The following is a 22,651-nucleotide window of genomic DNA, read 5'->3' as shown; positions in this document are numbered from 1 at the left end:
AAATAGCTCAAAATCTGTCTTGCAGATATTTTTAAAATTTTGGCTCTAAACATGATTCACCCCTACAAATCAACTGTGAAAATTTCATTATGGGTTGTACAGGTTTTCAAACAATCCTCGACCAAGACTGGCATTTACAACCTTGGACGAGAATTGGATTGTGCATGCCCTTTATTTAAGCCCATGTTCATGTGATGTCATGTATCCCATGCAAGAAAGCAAGAGTAGATTAGAGCTCTTTTACTGGTTGTTTATCAAGTTTTTCTCATATTTTTTTGGCCCTAGGCTTAAACACCTGTTTGAATGGAGTTTGAAACTATAGCCAAGTATACCGAAGTGATTTAACTCCTTTCAAGCGCAGAAGTGGTTTTCGTTTCTTCTTAGGGTTACTTGCGCCATTTTTGCATGCGTGATTAATACTGTCTGGCAGGCAATCAGTGCGTACCACTAAGTCTCCGAAAAACTGTAGTAAGCCACCTTAAGCTTCATACTTTCCCTCTAAAAATTTAGATATTGAGACCTCCCACTCCCTTGGAAGTTATGATGACCATCCTTGGTGTGGGCATGGTTATGTTCTGGACCTGCACAATACCAATCTCATCTGCTAACTTAACAGTCATAGGCATACCTCAATTTGACAATATTGAACTTGGGTACACAGTGAAACAATGCTACAACTCCACTGGGGTATTCTCATTATCTCTCAGAAAGTACAATAAGCAAAGTTTACTTTCTCTGTCAAGTATCAGCGTATCATGACCTGCTGAATACATATTACAGTTGTAACAGCAACAATCTCTGTGCATTGACATCAGCTGAAAGTCATCTATACCAGTATATATATTATAAACGCACATTTGTGAAAAAGTCCTGAAAATACTTTGGAGCTTGATAAATAACTAGTGTGATAGCAGGGTTCTTTCGAAGCCTGGTTTTCTCCATGTAATTTGTGTACTTTTTGGATTCTAAAATATGATGCTTCGTCATACTAAATACTCACCAATATATTAATTTACACTCAATTAATGTAGTTTTGTTTTTGTTGGCAAGAAAAAAACAAATTAGAGTAAATGAACAGCTGCAGCAAAACAGTACAGCTCCTTTTGGACGTTTTCTATTAATCAAAGTTGTAAACTAATGAGACTGCAAAGATGAACAAGACAGAAATCTACACTGAAAAACTAACATGCTCTTATCCATAAAAGAAAAGGAAAGCTAAGTATTAAATTTTGATTCTGCTTATGGATCCTTCAAATTTACTGTATTTAGAGTTGCTCTTAATTCAGTTATGAGCAGTTTCAAGTTTATGATCGGGAGAAATGGGTGTATGGGTCAAAACAATTTACTGCCCCCAAGTTATCATGCCTTACAACAGCAACCCTTCAAATATGCTTTTACTAAACTGACCACAGAAAGCTTATATGTTTGTCTACTAACATAGCATCTTCAACCTTCTCTATTTATTGTACTTAGTAGCTCTATTTTCTAAAATTCACTCTGAATCTAGTAACAAAAGCTGGAAAATTTACAAGGTATAGAACAACTTCACTAAATGAGACTGACATTGAAACAAGAAAAGTCTCTCGCTCCAAAAGATTAAATGTCATTATCATCATCATCTGGAAGAGCTACTTGTTGGGCATCACTGAGTTCCTTCTCATAGTGCTGCATAAGCTGTCGGTCAACTTCAACCTCTGGTGGTTCAAGAGCAGGCATCTCGACAAACTCCAGGTTTGCATCACCTACTAGTTTCCGTGCTAACCACAAAAATGGTTTCTCAAAGTTGTAATTACTTTTAGCACTGATGTCATAGTACTGAAAAAGAAATTAAAAGCGATATTAGAATTCATGCATCCAGTACATATACTTGGCTAGCTATGAAGGCCAGCACAACTTTTTTGACAGCCAAGATTGTCTGTAGTCCAGATACCAATCGAGACAGACTCTTGCGGGTTTCAATCTCTTTGCTAATCAAGACTTTGTACAAGTGAGTCACTGACAGAGGAAGCTTGAGTGCCCAAAAATAATGAAAATAAATTACAAAATGAAGGCCAATTTAAACACTTTTCAACAAAGTTTACATTTAGCCAAGTTAAAATATGTAAAACATTTACCATGAATACTAAACATTTTTGATCAGATTATCATCAGTGTCAGGTCTGCAAACAAAACCAGGGTGTTCTTATAATGCCAATTCCCACAGGGAACAGTTTGTAAAGTTTGGGATGGAAGTCTGCAATGCAAAATGCTTCTGTAATTCTTCTTGTCATCCAAGAGTGAACGATGGCTAAGATGTCCCAGGAAAATATGATATTTGGATGTTCTCTGAGGTGTTTGGCTGGTCTCTTCACAGTTGCATGCAGTTTCATCAATATAAATTTGCTCACAATTGTATTGGCCTTTGTAAATGGTGTGTCATGGGTGGGTGTTGCTATCCTTTATCTTTGAGTTTGTTCAATCTAAGTTGCTTCCAAAAAAAACTTGTACCCTTCTCAAGTGTATATGATACTTTGTAAATTCCTTGCTTTCTATCTAAATTTCTCCTACTTTCAAAAAAGGAGCCCATTTAAGGAAAAAAAAAGTATGCTTTAAAGTCACTACTTTAAGATTCATTTTCTATGAATGTTCATGAACATGCATCTACAATACCTGCAAATTCTTCTTTCTGTGGAATGTAATTGTTTTGGCCTTGACTTTACGATCTTTGATGTCAACCTTGTTTCCACAAAGAACAATAGGGATGTTTTCACACACCCTAACAAGATCCCTGTGCCAGTTGGGTACATTCTTGTACGTCACTCTTGAGGTGACATCAAACATGATAATGGCACACTGACCCTGAATGTAGTAGCCATCACGAAGGCCACCAAACTTCTCCTGACCAGCTGTGTCCCACACGTTAAAGCGGATAGGCCCTCTGTTTGTATAGAATACAAGTGGATGTACCTCAACTCCTAGTGTTGCTATACGGAAAACAGGGTTAATGTTAGTAAATTAACAGTACTGCAGTCTGCATTTTTATTTTGAATATTTCAGCAGTTTTTCCTGTAAGCTTTATTTCTTACTTTATGTGCTTTAGATTTAATGAGAAAGGTCTTTTACACAAAATATGGCCAACGAGTCTTTCAAACAACGCGGTATTCTGAAACAGACTGACCTACTGACATGCGTGTTGCGTGTAAAAAAATGCGCGGGAACTTTCATGGTTTAAAAAATTCAGGGCTAATGGTTCTACAAATCTGCAAGAGATGTCAAGCAATTTCGGACGCCAAATGCATTGAAATGCACCGATTCTGTCACAAGAACGAGTAAATCAACTCTAGGCTCACTCTAACTTAGTTCAGATTTCTGCAAAATATGCAATTTGCGAACGGATCCGTTCAGCGACAGTTGCGAAATTGAAGACGTTACTTGGCCCTTGTATTGAACTCACCAACATATTTCTTCTCGAATTCTCCCGTCAAATGGCGTTTAACAAACGTTGTTTTCCCAGTACCACCATCGCCAACGAGAACAAGCTAACGATATGATGTAAGAGGCGTAAGCTTGAAACACATTCAATATAAAATAATGCAGTCACTTAAAGCAGCTCTACAAGCTTAATTTTTGCTTGAAAAAGAAGGAAAAACTTACTTTAAATGTTGCTACTGGTTGAACTTGAGATCCATCCACAGTTGCAGACATTTTCCGAGAAATTTTGAGGCAGACAAAAGACTTTCTAATCGACAAGAAGACTAACTCCTTTGAAAGGAAAACGCACTCGTGGTTCAACTGCAATGTGCTAACCGGTCAAAACCAGTCGCCAAATGAACTCGCTCATACCCAGATCTCACTCGACATAGAAGGGCAGTCAGTGTGTGGTGTAACAAATGTTGCATGTATATGCAGAGGGCGAAATTTGAGATTTTTGTAATTCCGTAGAAATAAGTTAACTCCCAAGTGCAATATCTCAGGAATGATCAGGAATGATGAAAACATCTGCAGGAACATTTTCTTGAATCCCTTCCATTTTCTTGCCTTTTTTACCTTTACTTTGGTCTATGGTGCTCTTTCTTATTAGAGTGATAGCATCATTAGGTTAATAAAATAGTAAAAAAGTAACATAATAAAATATTTAAGTTAGTTAATGAATCGATAAGTAAATCAATATTTCAATCAAGAAATAGATAAATAAATTAATAAACACTGGCACGCCTTTCTAGGTCTTTCCACAGGGTGATCAATGGTTGTGTCTAACTATTGAAGCAAATCGAAACTTCTTTGAGTTCAGCTCTAAAACAAAATTGAAATAAAGACTCTATTTTTGTCTTTCCCCAGCCCGACCCCCTTGCTTTTTGGCTTGTTCATATTCCAGCGCCGGGTCAATGTTTTGCTATTGCGATCTGGACAAACTCAAGACAAAATAAAGCGTCTGTGAACATACTATGTTACATCCAGCACGTGTGACAATCACGGCCAAACTAACCTGAAGGTGAAAAGTTTCTGGGGAAATGTCGGATAGCCTGTGAACAACCGCCTCCCGTACCCTCTCCTGTTGGTATACCGTCGAAGGGCAAACCGCTGACAAAGTCCGTAGGCTGCATTCAACATTCGATCTTGGGGAGGTGGTTTCGAGTTTGTACTGGACATTTAGTTAGTATTTATTCGTGCTTCCAAAATGAGGGACCGATTAGAGGCTTTGAAAACTGCTGTTAGTATAAACTGTTGTGCCAAACGAACGGATGATTGTGTATTTTTGCAGTTTGTTCCATATTTCTTGCCGGCTAAACTACCGCCTCATGCTTTTATACATCAATGGAGCAGTGGTGACAGATCAGATCAAAATAACACGATCAAAACTTTGTGATTTTGCAGGGAAATGTTGATGACGATGATCCACAGGATTACGATGAACCTTCGACTACTATTACCGTGGAAAATACCTTTATGGATAATTTCTTCCAACACGTAAGTTCCGCATAGCTATATACAAGTTCCTTATGGAGCCTGTGTATTAGTAATGCCTTGTTCTCTTACAATGTTTTTCGTCTAAGGTCGCCACAATACGAGGTAACATCGATAAAATAGCCCAAGATGTTGAGCAAGTCAAGAAAATGCACAGTGCAATGCTGTCTGCTGCAGTCCAAGAGCAAGGTACTTTGAGATTAAGATCGCTTGATGTTCCATATATGAACGTTAAGTGATTATAAATCAGTAAGCTTTAGTTCAATTTTCCTTGAAATGTCAGAACTTTGCGCTACTGAATTTACATGTTTGGTTTACAGCAGACCATAGTTGCCTAAATTTTTAAGTACACGGTTGAAGTGATTTCTGAGTAGACAGACTCAGACAAAATGTTATTTCTTAGTCTTTCCCTTTCATCTTCAGATTAGTACCCTGACAGCCCTCCAACTCTTTTGCAAATTCACTGTATCAATCATTTGCTCACTAGTTTATTGAGTTGTCCTGTGAGAGTGTAAACAGGAACTCTAAAGGGCAATATTGTTAATAGTGAAGTGTAAAAAGACTGTATAATGCAGCTATTTAAATACACCTGTTTTAAAAATTGATTATACATGTGCAATTTGGTTTTAAAATTCATGAAGATGATAGACATCAGTGACATAGTTGACAAAAATAGCTGCTCAAATTATGTCATGTGTTTGAAACTTCAGTGTTATCTGTTGTCATTCCATGAAGTAGATTGCAGAGTAGTACTGCACATTTTTTAGTCGAAAAAACACTGAACACAGACTGCAAGTATAGTTTTTGTCATGTGTTAGAAAAGTTTATCATAAATAAGGAACAATGTGATTGACTTTACTGTTGTTCTTCATGTCTTGACCTCAGCCACACTTAATATATTTTCTAAAGTTTATGTTTTCTTGTGAAAAAAAATACATAGAGGACATTACACGTTGGCGAGATCTTCTCGCCAACGTGTAATGTTCTTTTTATTATATGGAGAAACCAATTCAACAAAAACAAAAGGCAGGAATCGTGACTTCATTGAACGATATGACACTCACAAAGGTGATATACAGAAAATATGCCACTCGGGTCCCGGATGAAGTGGCGTATGGAATCTACGAGTGGTTTAGTTCCCAGTAAAACACTCTTCTCCATATAATAAAGTGAAATACTCTATCCACGACACCGTTGTCAAATCTTTCAAAAATAATGTAGGTCTGACTTAAATAAATGTTGCATAAAACTATAGTAAATCATAAATAAGTTAATTATTAGTCAATCATCAGTTAGATAGTAATTAATACCTGGCATGAGAATATGCCTAAAGTTCTGTAAGCTATCCACCCAAACAAAAAAAAAGCTACCAACATTTTACTCCCCTCCTTCTGTGGCATTTAAAAAAAGTCTTTACTTTAATTTATTTACAATGGTCAGTGTTGTTTACTTCAATGTAGTTGATATAAACATGTTGGCAATAAATAAATTCTACAGGTATATTTATGAATAAGAAATGTTAATGATCTTTTAGAAAGATTGCACTTTTAGGTATTTTACTATGGAAAGTGATGCATACAATATCTAGAGTCTTCTTTTAATACTCATAACAAATTGGAATTTTAGAAGTCAAAGATGAACTTGAGAGAGTGATGTATGATGTAAAGAGGACAGCTAATACTGTGAGAACAAACCTGAAAGGTAGGTAGCCTCAGAATATCTGCATTACATTAGGGCCATTTATACGAGAAAAATAACCCACGTAAGCCGCGGATTAAATAAGATGCGAACTTGCCGTATAAATGGTACAGTTTAGCCAGTTCACGTCTTACACAAACCGAGGATAACATAAGCCGCGGCTTGTGTAAGACAAGGGTTTTGAGCTCGGCTTAAATAAGCCGCAGCTTATGTAAGACACAAAGCCACTCGTATAAATGGTATTGCAGCTTGTTTGCGGCTTACGTAAGATGTGAACTCACACTGTGCAAGTGCAAGTTTTTCCCGTGCTCGCTCAAGCGCTCACGCAATTCCGCAATTGCTATGACAACCAACACAAAAGTGAGGTATTAGTCACAAATAAGCCATGAACCATTTATATGAGCACTTCGAGTCTTATATAAGCCGCGCTCGTATAAATGGTTCAGTTCGTGTCTCATGTAAGCCGCAGCTTGTATAATCTGCGGCTTGTTTTCCTTGTATAAATGGCCCTATTGTGTACTTGTTAACTCTTAAATGCGGACATTATCCAGGACATCTCTTTCTTTAATCCAGTCGGTAACCAAAGGGAACCAAGCTAGTCTGGATGGGTAGCTAAGGAAGCCAACATAGTCTCTTCACCATCCATTGCTACCCCTTAAGTTTAGAAAAAAATAAGTTTCTACCCCAAGTTCCCCTTGTCCCAATTAGATTTAGTTGGCTTCCACAACAGGTCACAAGATCCATTCATACAATTACTCCTATGTTGAAAGAGATACTGTTAATAGTAATTAAGTGATTCCTCTGTCCAGAGATTGACAAACTATCAGGCTACAACTAAATATAAAGTTACTGAATATTGGCCATAACATGGGCAGCCTAAATTTAAGGAGTTGATTTATTTAATAACTAATGTTTAATATGTGATTGGCTTTATTAAGAAATGGAACAGATGATAAATCAGCAAGACCAGGAATCATCTTATAACAACTATGCAGAAGCAAGGATTAGAAGATGTCAGGTCATAACTTGTTATTGATAAGTATGATAGCACATTTTGCTATTTAGATTATTACTGGGGGTATTGACATGTTTATTCTTCAAGATTTCACCGATAAGGCAGAGAATGAAAGTACAAGTAAAAAAATACTTGTCTCAATTTTATGAACTTACTAGGTACAACTACTTGAAGTTTGCAAATTCCTTAACAGAAGCTATCTACAAACACATGGAATTTGATACTAAAATATTTTTTACTTAAATTTTTAGCACTCCACTCTAGCAAGAAGATTTGTAGAAGTGATGAGTGACTACAACACAACACAATCAGATTACAGGGAGAAGTGTAAAGCAAGGATTCAACGGCAACTGGAAATAAGTATGATCCTTTCATCTTTATACAGAAGGTTGTTACATTGTTGTCATTATTTTTATAGTCAGTCAGTCAGTCATTCTGCCAGTCTGTCTGTCTGTCTGTCTGTCAGTCAATCAGTAACTTAGTCAGTCACTGACAGTCACTCATTAAAGGAGCTCAGTCATGGTTTGCGCACAGTGAAAGGTTTAGCCTCAATTTTTCAAATTTGGTGTTTGTAATCCGTGTCAATCTTCTCTATCCTTAGCCATCCTTGTTCCTTGATGGTTTGTCATTATCTCTTTGGTGTTTTTCTATCTTATTAAACTGTTATTTTCAGGTTTCCTACCATTTAAAGGTAATTTTGTATGTGGCCAAAATAACTCAAAATACGGTGACTGAGCTCCTTTAAGTTACTCACTCAGTCAGTCACTGGAATATGTAATAATAGAACTCTCTTAATTTGTAAAACAGCTGGTAAAACTAAGACATATGAGGAGGTAGAGGAAATGTTGGAAGGAGGAGATCCTGCGATTTTTACTTCTGATGTAAGTACATGTATAAGTTATAAAAACACTTGCATGCTTTCACACAAATTAATAGTTAAAAGTGGCACAGGAATGTAGACCTTTTTAACTTGAGCCTCTTGCTTCCCTGGGATATATACAAGACCATAGTTGAATTGAATTATAATACTTCATAATGCATTACTGTTTCATGATGCATACCGGTAGTAATAAGTTCTTAATTAACTATTAGCCCTTGTCTGTATGTGAAATCAAACCTTGAACAAAATCAGCCTCAAGTCACACAATATTCTGTTTAGTTTGGAAGTGATTTCTTTTAAAGGACTGGTAGGACTGAAAGCATGTGTAGAATAAATATTGATTTTTTTTGGATAAACCTGATAAATGGTTACATGTATTAGGAACAGATAATGGCCTGAGCTTCCACAAGTCTCCTGTAGCTATCTGGACTAGTAACCAGGTTTTAGGTTTGACTTTATACGGCCCTGTGTTACTGACAGAGAAAAAATCATCAACAGATATACATTTAGTAGCTGTAATTCTTCTGCCATTTTATTGCCAACATCTATTTTCTTTTTTTCTGTGCATACATGTAGATTGTAATAGAGACTCAACAAGCTCGACAGGCCCTGGGAGACATAGAGGCTAGACACAGAGATATTATCAACTTAGAGAAAAGTATTCAGGAACTTCATGAAATGTTTCTAGATATGGCTATGCTGGTAGAAAGCCAGGTAAGTTAGGTGCTAAATTGATTTAGCAGCTGATTGCAGCAATTAATCTTGTGAAAATGAATATTATTTTCAAATCTATTGATCTTTAATTTGCTTTAAGCTGGTTTTCAAATCTAGTTCTACTTGTTGTTTCAAGACTAATAATTATAAATCATGGGTTAATCAAATGCCAGTGGGCCAATAAAAACACTACAGTTTAAACTAGGTGTTAACTATATCTAGGTGACAAAATTTTTAACTTTAAGTTTGCAGTGAAGAAAGAAATGAGTTGCTCAACTTTTGTTCAGGCAAAAACATTTGATTGTAATAATGGGATTGCCCTTTAGGCAAGCTCTATCTGTGATGCAGTAGCTCAAAAATCATTCCAACCAGGCCTCAAGTAGTTCAGTCATCTTTTACTGACATAGTCCAGCTGTTAAGGGACAAAGTTGTTCGTTTTTTGATAAAAGCATCAAACTTGGCAGGGTAGCTAACCTCCATAAGACAAATATTTCCTGATATGGAGCCATGCCAAATTTGCTTCCAGAACCATGGAATGCGCATGTCAAAAATATAGCATACAAGGCCCTTACATGGGAACGAGGCTGATACAAAATACCACTAATTTTGGCCTTCTGGGACTACTATACCTAGTATCTTGCTTTTTTTTAATACAACAAATTAACTAATGCTTTTGAGTTTTAAATTATGTCACGTGACCATTATTTTCAATTACAGCAATAGGCACTGATGAAATCATTACCATTTTTTACGGGCCAATTTTATCATTTGCAATGTAGATTCTATTGTCTAGAGTAGGAAATTCAAACCTTAAATGTATGTTTGGGGTGTACCAAAAACTTAATATCAGAACTATGCATCAAATCGAGGCCGAGATACAGAGTCAATTTATATAGGTTTCATTGACATGATTTTCTTGAGTTACTTGCTTAGTATGATTGAGACACCTTCTATTTCTTGTTTGAGACTTTCAAATATGCTGGAATAGATCAGGTATGTTACAATAAACACTTGCTGAACTTTTTGGTCTGAAGGAAATGTTTTGAAAAACAGCTTTCATTGGCTATAACGTTCCTATGCCTGCCTTTAAAAACACTAGCTGGATAAAGGTTCTTTTAGTTGCAATTTCCACCACAATTGCACAAACCGGTACAGTCAAGATTAGTCTTCAAGCATATGTTAATAACTTACAACAATATTCTACTTATAAACCTGATTTCCATGAATGCCGTGTGTTTAAAAATTACGATAGAGAAAGCGTTTAAATTGACTTAATGAACCAAACTCTCTAATGTTACAGGGTAAGCTGTTGCAAAGGGTTGCACCGCTGTAAAACTATTTTTCATGTAGTTAGTTCTCAGAAAGGGAACAACAAGTTTGTTAACCGAGTCCCTCAGAGCATAATTTGATTCATTTCGCGTTACAAATTTAGAAGTGAGATATTCGGAAACCAGACCGTTTAAAGACTTGAAAACCATTAATTAGGGCTTTCTGAATTTGATGTTGAAATTGCAAGTCTTTCCAGCTGAGTCTGTAAAACAAGGAATCGACATCAGCGTCATAGCCCGATGAAGTTATTACTCATGCAGCACAGTTTTGTTGTTTTCGTACCTTGTTAGATAATGTTTTGCCACAATTACCCCAGACTAGGTTGCAGTAATCAAAGTGAGGTTGAACTAGACGCACAAATGGCTTAACTCGCTTTAGGGCTCCAATTGCAGTTCTAAGCGATCTTTTTGCACATTTTATCAGTGTGGGAATGCCACGTTAGATTTTCATTGATATATACTCCAAGTGATTTCACAGAGGAAACTTGTTCAATCGGAACATTATCAATGGAGAGTTTGAGTGTATCAGATAGAGTACTTAATCTTTGCCTGGAGCCGATCAACAGAAATTCCGTTTTTGTAGCGTTCAAGGGAAGTCTGTTAGACACAAGCCATTTGCTTAGCTTTTCAAGGTCGTGATATAGACTAGACTGAATCAGACGCAAATCAGAACCAGCATAAGTGATGTGGGTGTCATCATCATGCATTCTAGGTACGCTAAACGATAGACAGTTAAGCAAATCGTTAATATAAATTAGAAATAAAAGAGGACCAAGGATGGTTCCCTGTGGCACACCACATTTAAGAGTAGTTAAGTCATTGAGAAAGCCATTAATGGAGCACTGTTGTGTGCGATTAGTCAAATATGATTTAAACCAATCAAGAGTTTTCCCATGAGTTCCGCACCGAAATTAGTTATATCCCGTTAAGCCAGACTTTCATGCGGAAATTTTACAACTTTGATTTTTTTCTGAGACTATTACCACTGTAACCTGATTAGTTAGTTATGTCAGAAATGTAAAAAAAATGGGGGTTCACTGAGAACATGCCCCAAAGAACACCCTAAATCTGAAAAAATCGGGCTTCGTTAGCGAATAAGGCCACAGTGCCTGTAAGCCCAAAAATATTGCAAGTAGATCTTTGAAATGAAATGTTCTCTGCCAAATATTGTTTCAGTGGACCTATTAGGTGAATTTAGTAAACTGGTGAGGTTCCTTAAAGAACAAGTTCGCATTTAGCGACCATAGTTTCACGCGCCTTGCAGCCGCAAGATGGCAGGATCCGATGTCCCATGGGCAGAAATCTTTTTAACTTTTCACATTGATTTTCTGTTCATTTTTGGACGATGTGGAGATAATGGTAAATAAAATCTGTTTCTGGAAAGAAAAGTAGGGGTCATGGAACGTCCAAGATCTTTAAATCCAGGCAAAGCTATAGCAATAGCCATCTGTCCTATCATTGCTTATTTTATTACTTAGCGCGAGCTCTCATGCATGACGTGACTTGTGAATTTGCATGTGCAGTAAGGATGCGCAGAAACAATTAGCGCAAATGTCCTTAAGGTGGCTCCCTAAAGTATTTACGAACACCCTTCCTATGGAGTGCGAGTTAGAAAAGGAAACTTAATTTCTCTTAACGTTTTCCCTGTAGAGATTTACCAGTTGGTTAGCTCAACTGGGAGAGCGCCGGACTGCTGTGCGGGAGGTCGAAGGTTCGAGCCCCAGACCGGACCAACACTCAGGGTCTTAAAATAACTGAGGAGAATGTGCTGGCTTTGCAATTACATCTACAAATGGTTAGACATTCAAGTCTTCTCGGATAAGGACGATAAACCGTGGGCCCCGTCTCACAGCACTTCACTGATCTGGTTCTTGTGCAACGTTAAAGAACGCATGACACTGTTCGAAAAGAGTAGGGGATGTAGAACCCGGTGTCATGGTCTATCTGACTTGTGCCGGTCATTGGTCTAGGGTGGGTAACGTGAGGTCATACATGGACTGAAGTGGCTGCAAAGTGCGCCTTCATATGGTGACGTCCGATCTCACCTCTCTGGTTCCTCCGCAATTCAGCCTCTGGCTGCAAGGGAGGAAATTGGCACCATCCATCCCTCCCTCCCTCCCTCCCTCCCAAGTTTGAATCTCTGATGACTCTATATGTAATGTTCAAAATGATTACTTCTTTTTATTTGCGAGGAAAAACGAGGAAGTAGAGAAATAAAAATTATTAATCGTATTAATGCAATATTCGGTATTATTTTGTTCATTGAAAATGATGGTCACGTGACTAATCATGTGACAAATTTTTAGACTCCCAGATACTTTATAAGTTGCTGTTGTATTAAGAAGCAAGAAATCTAGGCAAAGAACTCCGGAGAAAGCTTAGAAATAAGCATTTTAACTCAACCTCGTTCCCATGTAGGGGCCTAATATGTAATTTTTTGACATGCGCGTAGCATGTTTGTGGGTGTAAATTTGCGGTGGCTCCATATCAGAAAATGTTAACCTTATAGAGGTTAGTAATCCTGGGAAGTTTCGTGCTTTTATCACAAAACGAACAATTCTGGTTATTTTTGGCTCTTAACAGCAGGACTAACAGTACTTCAGTCTAAAATTAGAATTTACTCTATACTTTTCCTAAGAAACTTCACTTGCCTGACAGGCAAGTGACTTACAGAATCCACTAGCTGGACTAGAAAATCCACTACAGTGGAACCTCTGGTTCTGATCACCTCTCCTCAGTGACCAGTTTTCCAATATACCAAAAGTTTCCAAGTCAAATCACTATTTTGGAACCTCTTGTAAGCAACCACATCTTGTAAGCGACCACGACCACTTAAAGAGCTAACTGGCTCCCTGTGAAACAACATATGTATCATCGCGATTCAATTATGGCATTTAAATGCATGAATGGCCTTGCTCTGGGGTATCTATCTGATCAGTTTATTAAGCGCTCATCAATATCAACACGCAAAACTAGAAACTCACAACTGTTAAATATTCCGTTATTTAAAACTGCAACTGGCCAAAGAACTTTTTACTATCATATGGTATCTCTCTGGAACGCTCTGCCTCAAAATATTAAGTTAAGTCAATCGTTAGCTCATTTTAAGACCTTGATGAGGTAAAGACTCTTAATGGATAGCTAACTGAATTTATCTAATACGGAATACTTTAAATCTTCTAATTCTTTCGCTTCTATTGATCTGAATTTTTAAGTGCATTTTAAATTTTATTCACATAGAATTAATTTTATTGTATTTTATTGTTGTTTTGTTACATGTTTCACTTAAAAGCCCCTTGGGGACGTGGAATAAATGTATGTATGTATGATAAAAAAAAAAAGTTTGAAATTTTTTTCAAACATTTTGAGACCACTTGATACATAATAGAGTGAAAATTGGATGATATGATCTTTTCCTAAAATTGTATTTTCACATTGGATAAAACAATCATTTAAACATTTAAAGAAAAAATGCATGTACACTGTACTCTATCAGTCTTGAAAGAGACGACCTTAAATGTCTTAAAATTACCATATGCTAATGAGGCAATTTTTACCCGATATGGGCTAAGCTCTCATAAGCGACCACCTCCTGTAAGTGACAGCCTAGGCTTGACATTTTGGGTGGTTGCTTATGGAAGGTTCGACTGTAGTTACCTGTAGTCCTGGGCTATCAGACAGGACTTTCTGTGCATACTGCGGGTTATTGCAGGGGTCTTTCAACCAAGAACTTGCCTGAAACACACCTTCATGATTTATTTTGTTATCTAATATTGCTTAGTTATTTACAGACAGGAACTATTTTATTGGCAGGGAGAGATGATTGACAGAATTGAGTTCAATGTTGAACAAGCTGTTGATTTTGTACAATCGGCCAAAAGCGATACCAAAAAAGCTGTCAAGTACCAAAGTAAAGCAAGGCGGGTGAGTGTTGTACAATGTACAGTAATTCCATAATTTTGTAATACGCGCAGGAAACACTTGATAAAGCTGCAGAGACTTTGACAGTAGACTTCTAGATTTTGAACACAACAAACAGGATACTGTGCCTAGCATGGTAACCCATACAATTCTCAGGCCCAGTTCCTACACATCACAGGTTACTCTGGGCAGTACACTGTGTGAACGATTTCATTTGTCTCACCAGTGAGAGTACTAAACAACTTTGACCAGTACTGGCCCCAGAATCTACACCCTACTTTACTAAGCAGTTGCGTAAAGACCAATACACCCTCAACTCTTCTACATAGAGAGTCATTGTAATGTTCTCCTTACTGTCACCTCTTGAAAATAGACCACAAGTTTTTATGGTTTATAGGCTGACAAACCATGCGGGATGTTGGAAGAACATGAGAAGAATTCGTAAATCACGAGCGGCAGGAGAGTGATTTATGAATTCTTTGAGTGTTCCTCCAACATCCCAAATGATTTATCATGCCACTAAACCACATAAACTTGTGGTCTATTGCTTTTATATAATATTTTAGACGACATGCAAAATTTCCATGAGTTTACTGTCACAATAAACTATAGCTGATTGACCAATCAGAGCATGCTCTCTCGTTTGACTATGATATAAAACCCCTTGATTACCTGGAGGGTGGAGTTAACATGGCTTCTAATCAGCAGGAAATGTGTGACATGTTACTCATCAACTTCACGCACACACTGTGATAATAATATAGTATTGTAGTTACATAGTGTTAGTTCAGGTAAGTAGTGGATAGGGTTGCTTAGCTCATGTGTTTGGTTGTGACTGTGTCATTAGATTGTAACATTGAATAACTGCATTTTTTATTATTGTCAACAGAAAAAAATCCTTATCATTATCTGCGTGCTTGTTTTATTGGCCATACTTGTCGCTATACTTGCTGCGGTCTTACAATGATAGGTATGATTCAAACTTGGGTATATTTATTTAAGATATTGGGACAATGAGAGGTTTAAAACTCTTTTTCAAAAACAGAATATTATCCAAATTTAAACTGTTTATCAAAAATTCATTTTTAATCAGTATTTTTTAGGTGGCTGGTAACAGTTTCACACACTTTTGCTCTGTTGTATACTACCACTCTTAATCAGTAGAATGTTACTGACAACTGTGATGTGAAACAAATAACTGAATATTAGAGAAGTTGGGTCATCTTAACTAAACAGGTTACCATAGCAACCTACAAATTATCTGAAACGATCTCAGTGCTTCAAAGCATAGAAAATCTCTGATAGTGCCACCATAATTTCCTGGTGGCTCTCAATCCCCTGCACCCTTCCAATGCACATAAAAAGTGATTGTAACACTCCTAGCCACAACTTTAATACCACATCTGCCTGTTGTATCTAGGTACCACATGACTTTTAAATCCATTTCTAGGTCCAGGCTATGTGTGCCAGAGTGGAAATTTGGGCAAGTTATATAATATGGATATTTGACAGTCAAATTACCGTGAATTAATTGATTTTTTTTCCATCTTTTTCAGAATTTGTTTTGACACACTTTTGTAATTATTAAATAATAATTTGTTTTTATGAATACATTATCTTCATGATACTAGCAAATAATGAACTAAGATACCCAGAGTTTCACAAAACAATAAATCGAAAAATAAAGCAACAAAGTGCATTCTTATACTGGACTGTAAATAATTCCATTCAGAAATAATAGTTGACCAAGAGTGGTTAGCACTTTGTTTATTGTTGATTGGGTAAATTCTCCACCACTTCTAGGGTTAACACGCCAGTGTTGGTTTCTTCAAATCATAATAATATTAAACTTGTTCATTAGTAAATTAGCGTCATCTTTGAATTTTGTTTCACATTTTGTTGATGATGATTTTTTTTTTCATACGTACTGTTGCATGTATCGTTTTTTTGCCATCATGTATTTTGTAATTAACAATCCTTGAACTAAATTACTGAGCAGCATGAAACAAAAAGAAAGGCGGTCTGTTGATAAAACTATGTTTAAACCAAGTTTTGAATTAGTTCAAGTTTTGACTTAAGTGCAGAATAACAATTATCTAACTATATCATCAAGTATGACACAACAGCAGTGTTAAAAGGTATTAACATTATTTTCATCACAGAGTAGTTAGGTTTAAATAATTGGACTGGTTTAATTAACCCTAGGTGGTGGTGAATTTTCCAGGGCCAGAAGCAACTTCTTGTTATTAATAACTTTACAATGTTTTAGTAAGTGCTTTCACTTTTACACAGTGTTGGGCCAGTCAATTGGTTTCCTGAATTTTTTTTAGTGCGATGCTTATTTGCGTGGCTTACGTCATGATTGTTATGTGTTGTTTACCAATGAAGAACAAAATATGGTCAACCATAATATCTTTTATACTTAAGTTGCCCCTGAAACTCTTTTTAGTGAGCTTCACAGTTACTGTAGTAAATCTTCTTTAAAATACATAAAAGCTGTTTTAAACTACATTACTTTCTGGAAATATTCAAACCAAAAAGCCTCCTTTTTGTTGTTGCTGACAAAGATGAATTCACCGATAACAGAGTTTTAAATCTTGTAGTTGTTACTGGATAATCTTAGTTAGAAAAGATGACATAAATCAGATTGGAGAAGTGCCCATTTACATGTTTTCACTACTTTGATTATATTGGTTGCTGTAGTGAAATTAGGGCCACACACTCAGTTTCTGCCAAAGTTCACATAATTTTTAGAACTTACTTTGCTCTGTATTTTTGTACTTAAAATTCTGTAAGTTTGTTTTTGCCTTGTGTTGCAAAGTTATTTCAGCAAGGACATGAAACAACTGTCAATATTATTAAGTATTTTCAAGTTGATCAACCGGGATGTGATTGTATTTTCCAGCTGTATTTATGATAAGTGTTGTGTATCCCCAAATATATGAATATATTGAGTAACAAGTGGAAATTAAGAACCTATTATTCACCAGTAAACTGGTCAAGTAATTTATCATCATCAAACTCAAACGACCATACATGTTTGATCCCAATTCCAAACACCAAGAAGAGAGTTGAAAACATAATGCATAGCAGGGTATTTTTGGTGAACTTTGAGGTGTTTGGATCTGTGGTTTAACTCTGTCTTGAGTGTGTGGTATGTCTTCTCAATCAAATTTAAAACTAAGGAGAAAACTGAAGACGTAAGATTCATAAACATCTATGGGAATTAAGGTCAGATTTCCAAACACTGTCACGGTTGTTATTTCCTTTGTTTAAACTTGATTAAATGAGTTTGAGAAGGCATGAAGGAGATATGTACACAAGTAAAGTAATGAATCATCAATTTCTAGATGCTGGAGACTCTGGTGGGATAGGCATTTTATGACACTTGTTGATGTGATGCTCACAGGGTAAGGGGAACACAGACTTGATACGAGACAATCAGAGGAACAAGCGCCATTCAAGGGTGAAATCTCGGTTTAGCTAACAGTGGTTATCATAACCAGAGTTGCTAAGAAACACAATGATTCCACATCCTTCTGCTCCTTGTTAACATGGCTGTTTGTTTAGTACACGACAGGGGATACATGTATTATCCTTCGATTGAGTGGTTAGAATCACATTACACCTAATTAACTTTTCCCCACGCTGGCATTTGTTCCTCAACTGAAGATTGATGATAATTCAAGGGAGCTAAGAAAAAAACACATTGTATTGTGAAGTATTTGGAGATGTAAAATAAATTATTTTAATTATTTTATACCACTGGAAGTTTTTGTTGTTATGGGAAAGGAGATATTCAAATAAAACAACAGGCAGATGGAACATTAAGACATTGTGATGTGGCAGCAATGAGACTTAACTGCATGTGGGATAGTTTAGCTACAACTAAGTTTGTTCAGTCACACCACCTTCTACTAAATTTTTTCATGTTGTTGAGGGCCAAGCAAAATAAAAACCATGACCCCTTTGCTTGCTATACAGAAAGAGGGATAAAATATAGGGCAAACGAACCCCTAACATTGAAATACAAAACCAACATCCTATGTTTGACAATTATAGAGGAAAACGTTAGCTGTACCCATCTTTCATATCTGATTTCACAGATGAGCGCACTAACCATGAGGCCACTGCCCCCCCCCCCCCCCCCCGGTCCCTTATGAAAGTAGTGCTTTATGAGATTAGAGGTGTTAAGAGGTGATAGCTTAACAGCAGTCGCTGCTCACATGACATGGCTGCTTACAAGAGGGGGTTGGTTTTAAGGCATACAAAGCTAATGTTAATCGTTCCAAAAGACACGTGGTCACTCCTACGCAGATGTTCTTTGGGCTCATCATGCTTGTGAGGCTAGTGGTGGTCCCTAACCAGAGGACGACGTTTATCATTTAACGTGGTCATAAAAAAAGGTGTTCCTTATGACTTTCAACATCACAATCTAGAAAATTTTTTAAAACACCTTGTACTAGCCTATAACCATGTAGTTCTGCACAATGAACTGTATTGCAATCACCGGTAAACATAAAAGATTTGAAACGTCCGTTAAGAAATCTTTTGATCCCTTTATTAATAATAATATTTTCCATAAATTAAAAGCAGCTAGTGTCTAGGCTCAATTATACATATTGAAATTCTACCTGACATGGAAACCTGAATCATAATGATTCACCTGAGCCTCATAGTGAACAAGTATAATTTTAATATATCTGATTGGGTTTCTTGGAAGACCATAGAATATTTCCACAATTTTTTATATTAAGTCTATTTTTCAGGTAGGTATTTCTTTTCTGCTTCCTTTAATTCGTCATCTTTTTGAAGGCGGAAAACCTCCTTCACTGGCACAACCTGCAAAGGAACAAGAGAAGTCATTTTAATTTAAATAGCGTTCAAAATTGCAGTGGCTTAGTATTAAAGTTAGTCTTATTCTTAAGCAGAATGCTTCTGCCAATTTGCATGAAACAAAATTATGTGGCCATTAACAAAAAGTTTCTTACCTTCTTTTCTACATTGACCAAAGACTGGTCATTGTAGATCTGTTGTGTGACATCCTGCATAGCTGAGATTGCAGCTCTCATGTTGTGATTGGCCCAGATCACAAGTGAAACACCCCAATCCCTAAACTGATCTGTTGGTACTGTGTAATACTTGGTTGGAACTATCACTACTGGGCCCTGTCAATTATAATTGCAGAGTTCTTTGATTGGCTCAGCAATACGGCAACCCATAAAGACACAACATTTGCTACTTATTGTGAAAAGTATAAAGTGCATTCAATGTCAACAGTATGAGGATCTTTGAATAATCTTTGTCAGAAGGAGTCAGATGTATCAGTGAATGATTAGTGTCATAGTGGAAGTGATGTATGACTCGGAGTGTGGAGTATGTGACGGAGTAAGAATGTACGCCTGAGTGTAACAGTTTAGCAATGTCGTAGCAATGAACCAATAAACCAGGCAAGAGATACATTTTTAGAACATCATGTTATGCAGACCCAAAGAACTAGAGGAATATGCAAATACACACAAGCATGTAAATAATTTATATGGACTCATCACACCTTCGGTCATGTGACCGGAACTGCGAACAGCATGAAACCGGTACTGAATATTACATGAACCAATAAATCCCACTTCTGACACCATGTCGTAGCAATGAACCAATAAACCAGGCAAGAGATACGTTTTAGAACATAGTGTTATGCAGACTCAAAGAACTAGAAGAATATGCAAATACACACAAGCATTTGCGAATAACTTATATGGACTCATCACACCTTCGGTCATGTGACCGGAACTGTGAACAGTGTGAAACAGGAACTGAATATTACATAGGGCATGGCCAATTCAGAGGATAGATGAACAAATTTCACCCCACTGCAATTGAATCTCTGACTACATTCCCAAGTTGGAGAGAGAATTATGCGATCATTGGACAAAGGTGACCATTGGCAAATTGTAAAGAGTCCACACATAGATTGGTGTGCAGTCATGAGCAAAATCCTGGTCATTGTATTGAGGTGGCCATAGCAGGGAGTTACTCATTATCATAGGTTTGTCGGTATATACAGGATTGTCAAAAGTAACCTGCTGCTATCGAAAATCACCATCTATTCCGGATATGCCCAATCTGCTGAGTAATTTGTCTGATTCTTTAGATAAAGATGCCAAAATCAGCCCCTACTCCAGCAGAAAAGCTGCCTACTTCAACCCTTGTGACAACAACCCTGCATATAAATCATAAAACGTACCTGGTTATTCCAAGCTTTTACAAAAGCTTCAATATCTGAAGGATCAGATTTCTTGCTGTGCATCAAGATTGCATCAGCTCCTGCATTGAGGTAAGCTTCAGATCTCTTGAGTGCTTCATCCAGGCCCCATCCAGCAATAAAAGCTTCAACTCTCGCCACAATACTAAAATCAGGGTCTGACTGTGTATCTGAAGGAAAATGAAAATAAAGTGGCAAAACTGTATCTAGAAGAACCCAACTGCCTTGTTCACTGATTTGTGGACCTTGACTTTGTCACAGTCCACATAATTTTACAAAATCAAAACTTTGTGAAATTTCTACATTAAAAATTTTGAACCAAAGAAACTTGAATGGTTACTAACAGCAACTCTACACTGTTGAAAGGTAAAATTATGTTATTGATGAAGCATGAGATCAAGATGGCTGAATACTGGTAATATTGTTTTTGCATGTTTGGACCAAGATGCAGTCAAAGTCCAAGGGCAAACAAATGAAGGACATTCAGTACCTTTACAAGCTTTGATCTTTGCACAGAACTCATCAATATCTGCCAGAGGCTGTGCCCTGCCATCCAACAAAGAGTTTGTCTTTGGGAAAAGCTTGTCCTCAATGCAGGCTCCAGCAATGCCTCTCTGTTCAAGTTTTGTCACCAAACGCCGGGCATTATTGAAGTTACCATAACCAGTGTCAGCATCCAGTAAAATTGGAATGTCTGTTGCATCACTCATGAACTCCATCACCTCCATTACTTGTGTCCATGATGCTTCATTGCTGTCTCGCACTCCCAGCTGTGCTGATATTGACAAACCACTACCCCATATACCCTTAAAGCCTGTAAAATGATATCAAATACCAATAGCTAGTTTTGTAAGAAATTATGATAATTAATATATAATGCAGGGGTCTTCAATTTGATTATAATTAACGATCAGAAAATAATGTTTACTGATGCTATATCTATGTAAGAGATGAGGAGATATCGGGTTAGCATTTCGTTCTCCAGATAGATCGATCTGGGTTTGAGCCCTGGCTGGGGTCACTGTGGTGTGTTCTTGTGCAATGTGCTTTACACCTACAAATGCCTCTCTCTGCTCTCTCCGATAATTTTTATTAGCAGGATAGTTTAATGTTCAATGTTGCTCCATGCTGGCGTTCCACACACCCTTATCATTTTTGAATACTGTGAGTTTTCTCTAAGGCAGACATTCCCAGAAGCGGCTCTGACTAGCTATCTGGCTTAGAGAGCCATGTTCAACATATCAGTATTCTTACATAGCTCCAAGACTTTTACGACAAACTTCTATAGCTGGTGGTATTTTCTTTGCATCCAAGTCTCTTTTGGGAATTGAGAGACAAAGGAGACTTAATATCAAATTTCCAATTTATCCTGAAAGCCTGAGAGCCAAGTTAGAATACTGGTACCGGGGTATGTATTGATATATCAAACATGGGCTATTGACCAACCAACTTTCAATGACACTGACCTGCCTCTTGCACTATTTTAGCACTTAATCCATTATGGGCCTCCATGATAAATTCTAATTCTGGTGATTCCAACATCTTTCTAAGTTGGGTAGTTTTCTGAAAACGAAAACTGTATTTAAGACAATAACAAGTGCCACTTTTGACTTATTTAAAACAATTGATTCCCATTCTTATGGTCAAATCAAATACAATCATTATAAAAGCAGTCCAAAACACTAGCTGAAGTCATTCATTGAAGTGAAAATTTTGTATGTTATGGTATGTGGTTTGGAGTGTATAATTAATACAAATCTACTAGTGTTCTATCATGAATGCTGTAATCTCTTAGCAGCTATGCTACTCACTATCTAAATCCAACAGGGGCACTCTGTAAGTCTTTGGGAAAGGGTGTGCCACTGGGGCACTGAAACCCTTACCCTATA

The 22,651-nt window shown here is 37.0% G+C and overlaps 3 protein-coding genes across 4 annotated transcripts in view; 1 reads left to right on the top strand and 2 right to left on the bottom strand.

Annotated features, from left to right (window-relative positions):
• Positions 1-711: 711 nt before the first annotated feature.
• On the bottom strand, positions 712-3,799 carry LOC110060005 (GTP-binding nuclear protein Ran). Its single transcript, XM_020766728.2, has 4 exons — positions 3,634-3,799; positions 3,434-3,518; positions 2,650-2,963; positions 712-1,815 (listed from the first exon to the last, which is right to left on the bottom strand). Exons 1-4 carry the CDS (start codon positions 3,682-3,684, stop codon positions 1,597-1,599), a joined length of 669 nt encoding a protein of 222 aa, XP_020622387.1. The 5' UTR covers positions 3,685-3,799; the 3' UTR covers positions 712-1,596.
• A 771-nt stretch (positions 3,800-4,570) lies between these two features.
• LOC110060004 (syntaxin-1A-like) lies at positions 4,571-18,260 on the top strand. The gene is made up of 11 exons (XM_020766727.2): positions 4,571-4,690; positions 4,855-4,947; positions 5,034-5,133; positions 6,571-6,645; positions 7,581-7,660; positions 7,909-8,017; positions 8,465-8,538; positions 9,114-9,251; positions 14,393-14,503; positions 15,390-15,470; positions 16,057-18,260. The coding sequence occupies exons 1-10, from the start codon at positions 4,658-4,660 to the stop codon at positions 15,465-15,467; spliced, it is 891 nt and encodes a 296-aa protein (XP_020622386.1). The 5' UTR covers positions 4,571-4,657; the 3' UTR covers positions 15,468-15,470; positions 16,057-18,260.
• Positions 18,261-19,039: 779 nt separating this feature from the next.
• Positions 19,040-22,651, bottom strand: part of LOC110060009 (phosphoenolpyruvate phosphomutase) — an 8,643-nt gene continuing 5,031 nt past the window's right edge. For both annotated transcript variants that reach the window (XM_020766733.2, XM_020766734.2), the window contains exons 3-7: positions 22,229-22,325; positions 21,253-21,576; positions 20,745-20,932; positions 19,492-19,668; positions 19,040-19,342 (exon numbers count right to left, since the gene is read on the bottom strand). In XM_020766733.2, the coding sequence (XP_020622392.1) occupies positions 19,259-19,342; positions 19,492-19,668; positions 20,745-20,932; positions 21,253-21,576; positions 22,229-22,325 (870 nt within the window). In that variant the 3' untranslated portion in view covers positions 19,040-19,258. The remainder of the gene's footprint in view (positions 19,343-19,491; positions 19,669-20,744; positions 20,933-21,252; positions 21,577-22,228; positions 22,326-22,651) is intronic.

This window comes from Orbicella faveolata, unplaced genomic scaffold (assembly GCF_042242905.1).
Source record: "Orbicella faveolata isolate gen_17 unplaced genomic scaffold, um_ofav_v1 contig_47, whole genome shotgun sequence".
In the NCBI taxonomy this organism is placed as follows: domain Eukaryota; kingdom Metazoa; phylum Cnidaria; class Anthozoa; order Scleractinia; family Merulinidae; genus Orbicella; species Orbicella faveolata.
This window is presented reverse-complemented; position numbering and strand designations above follow the sequence as displayed.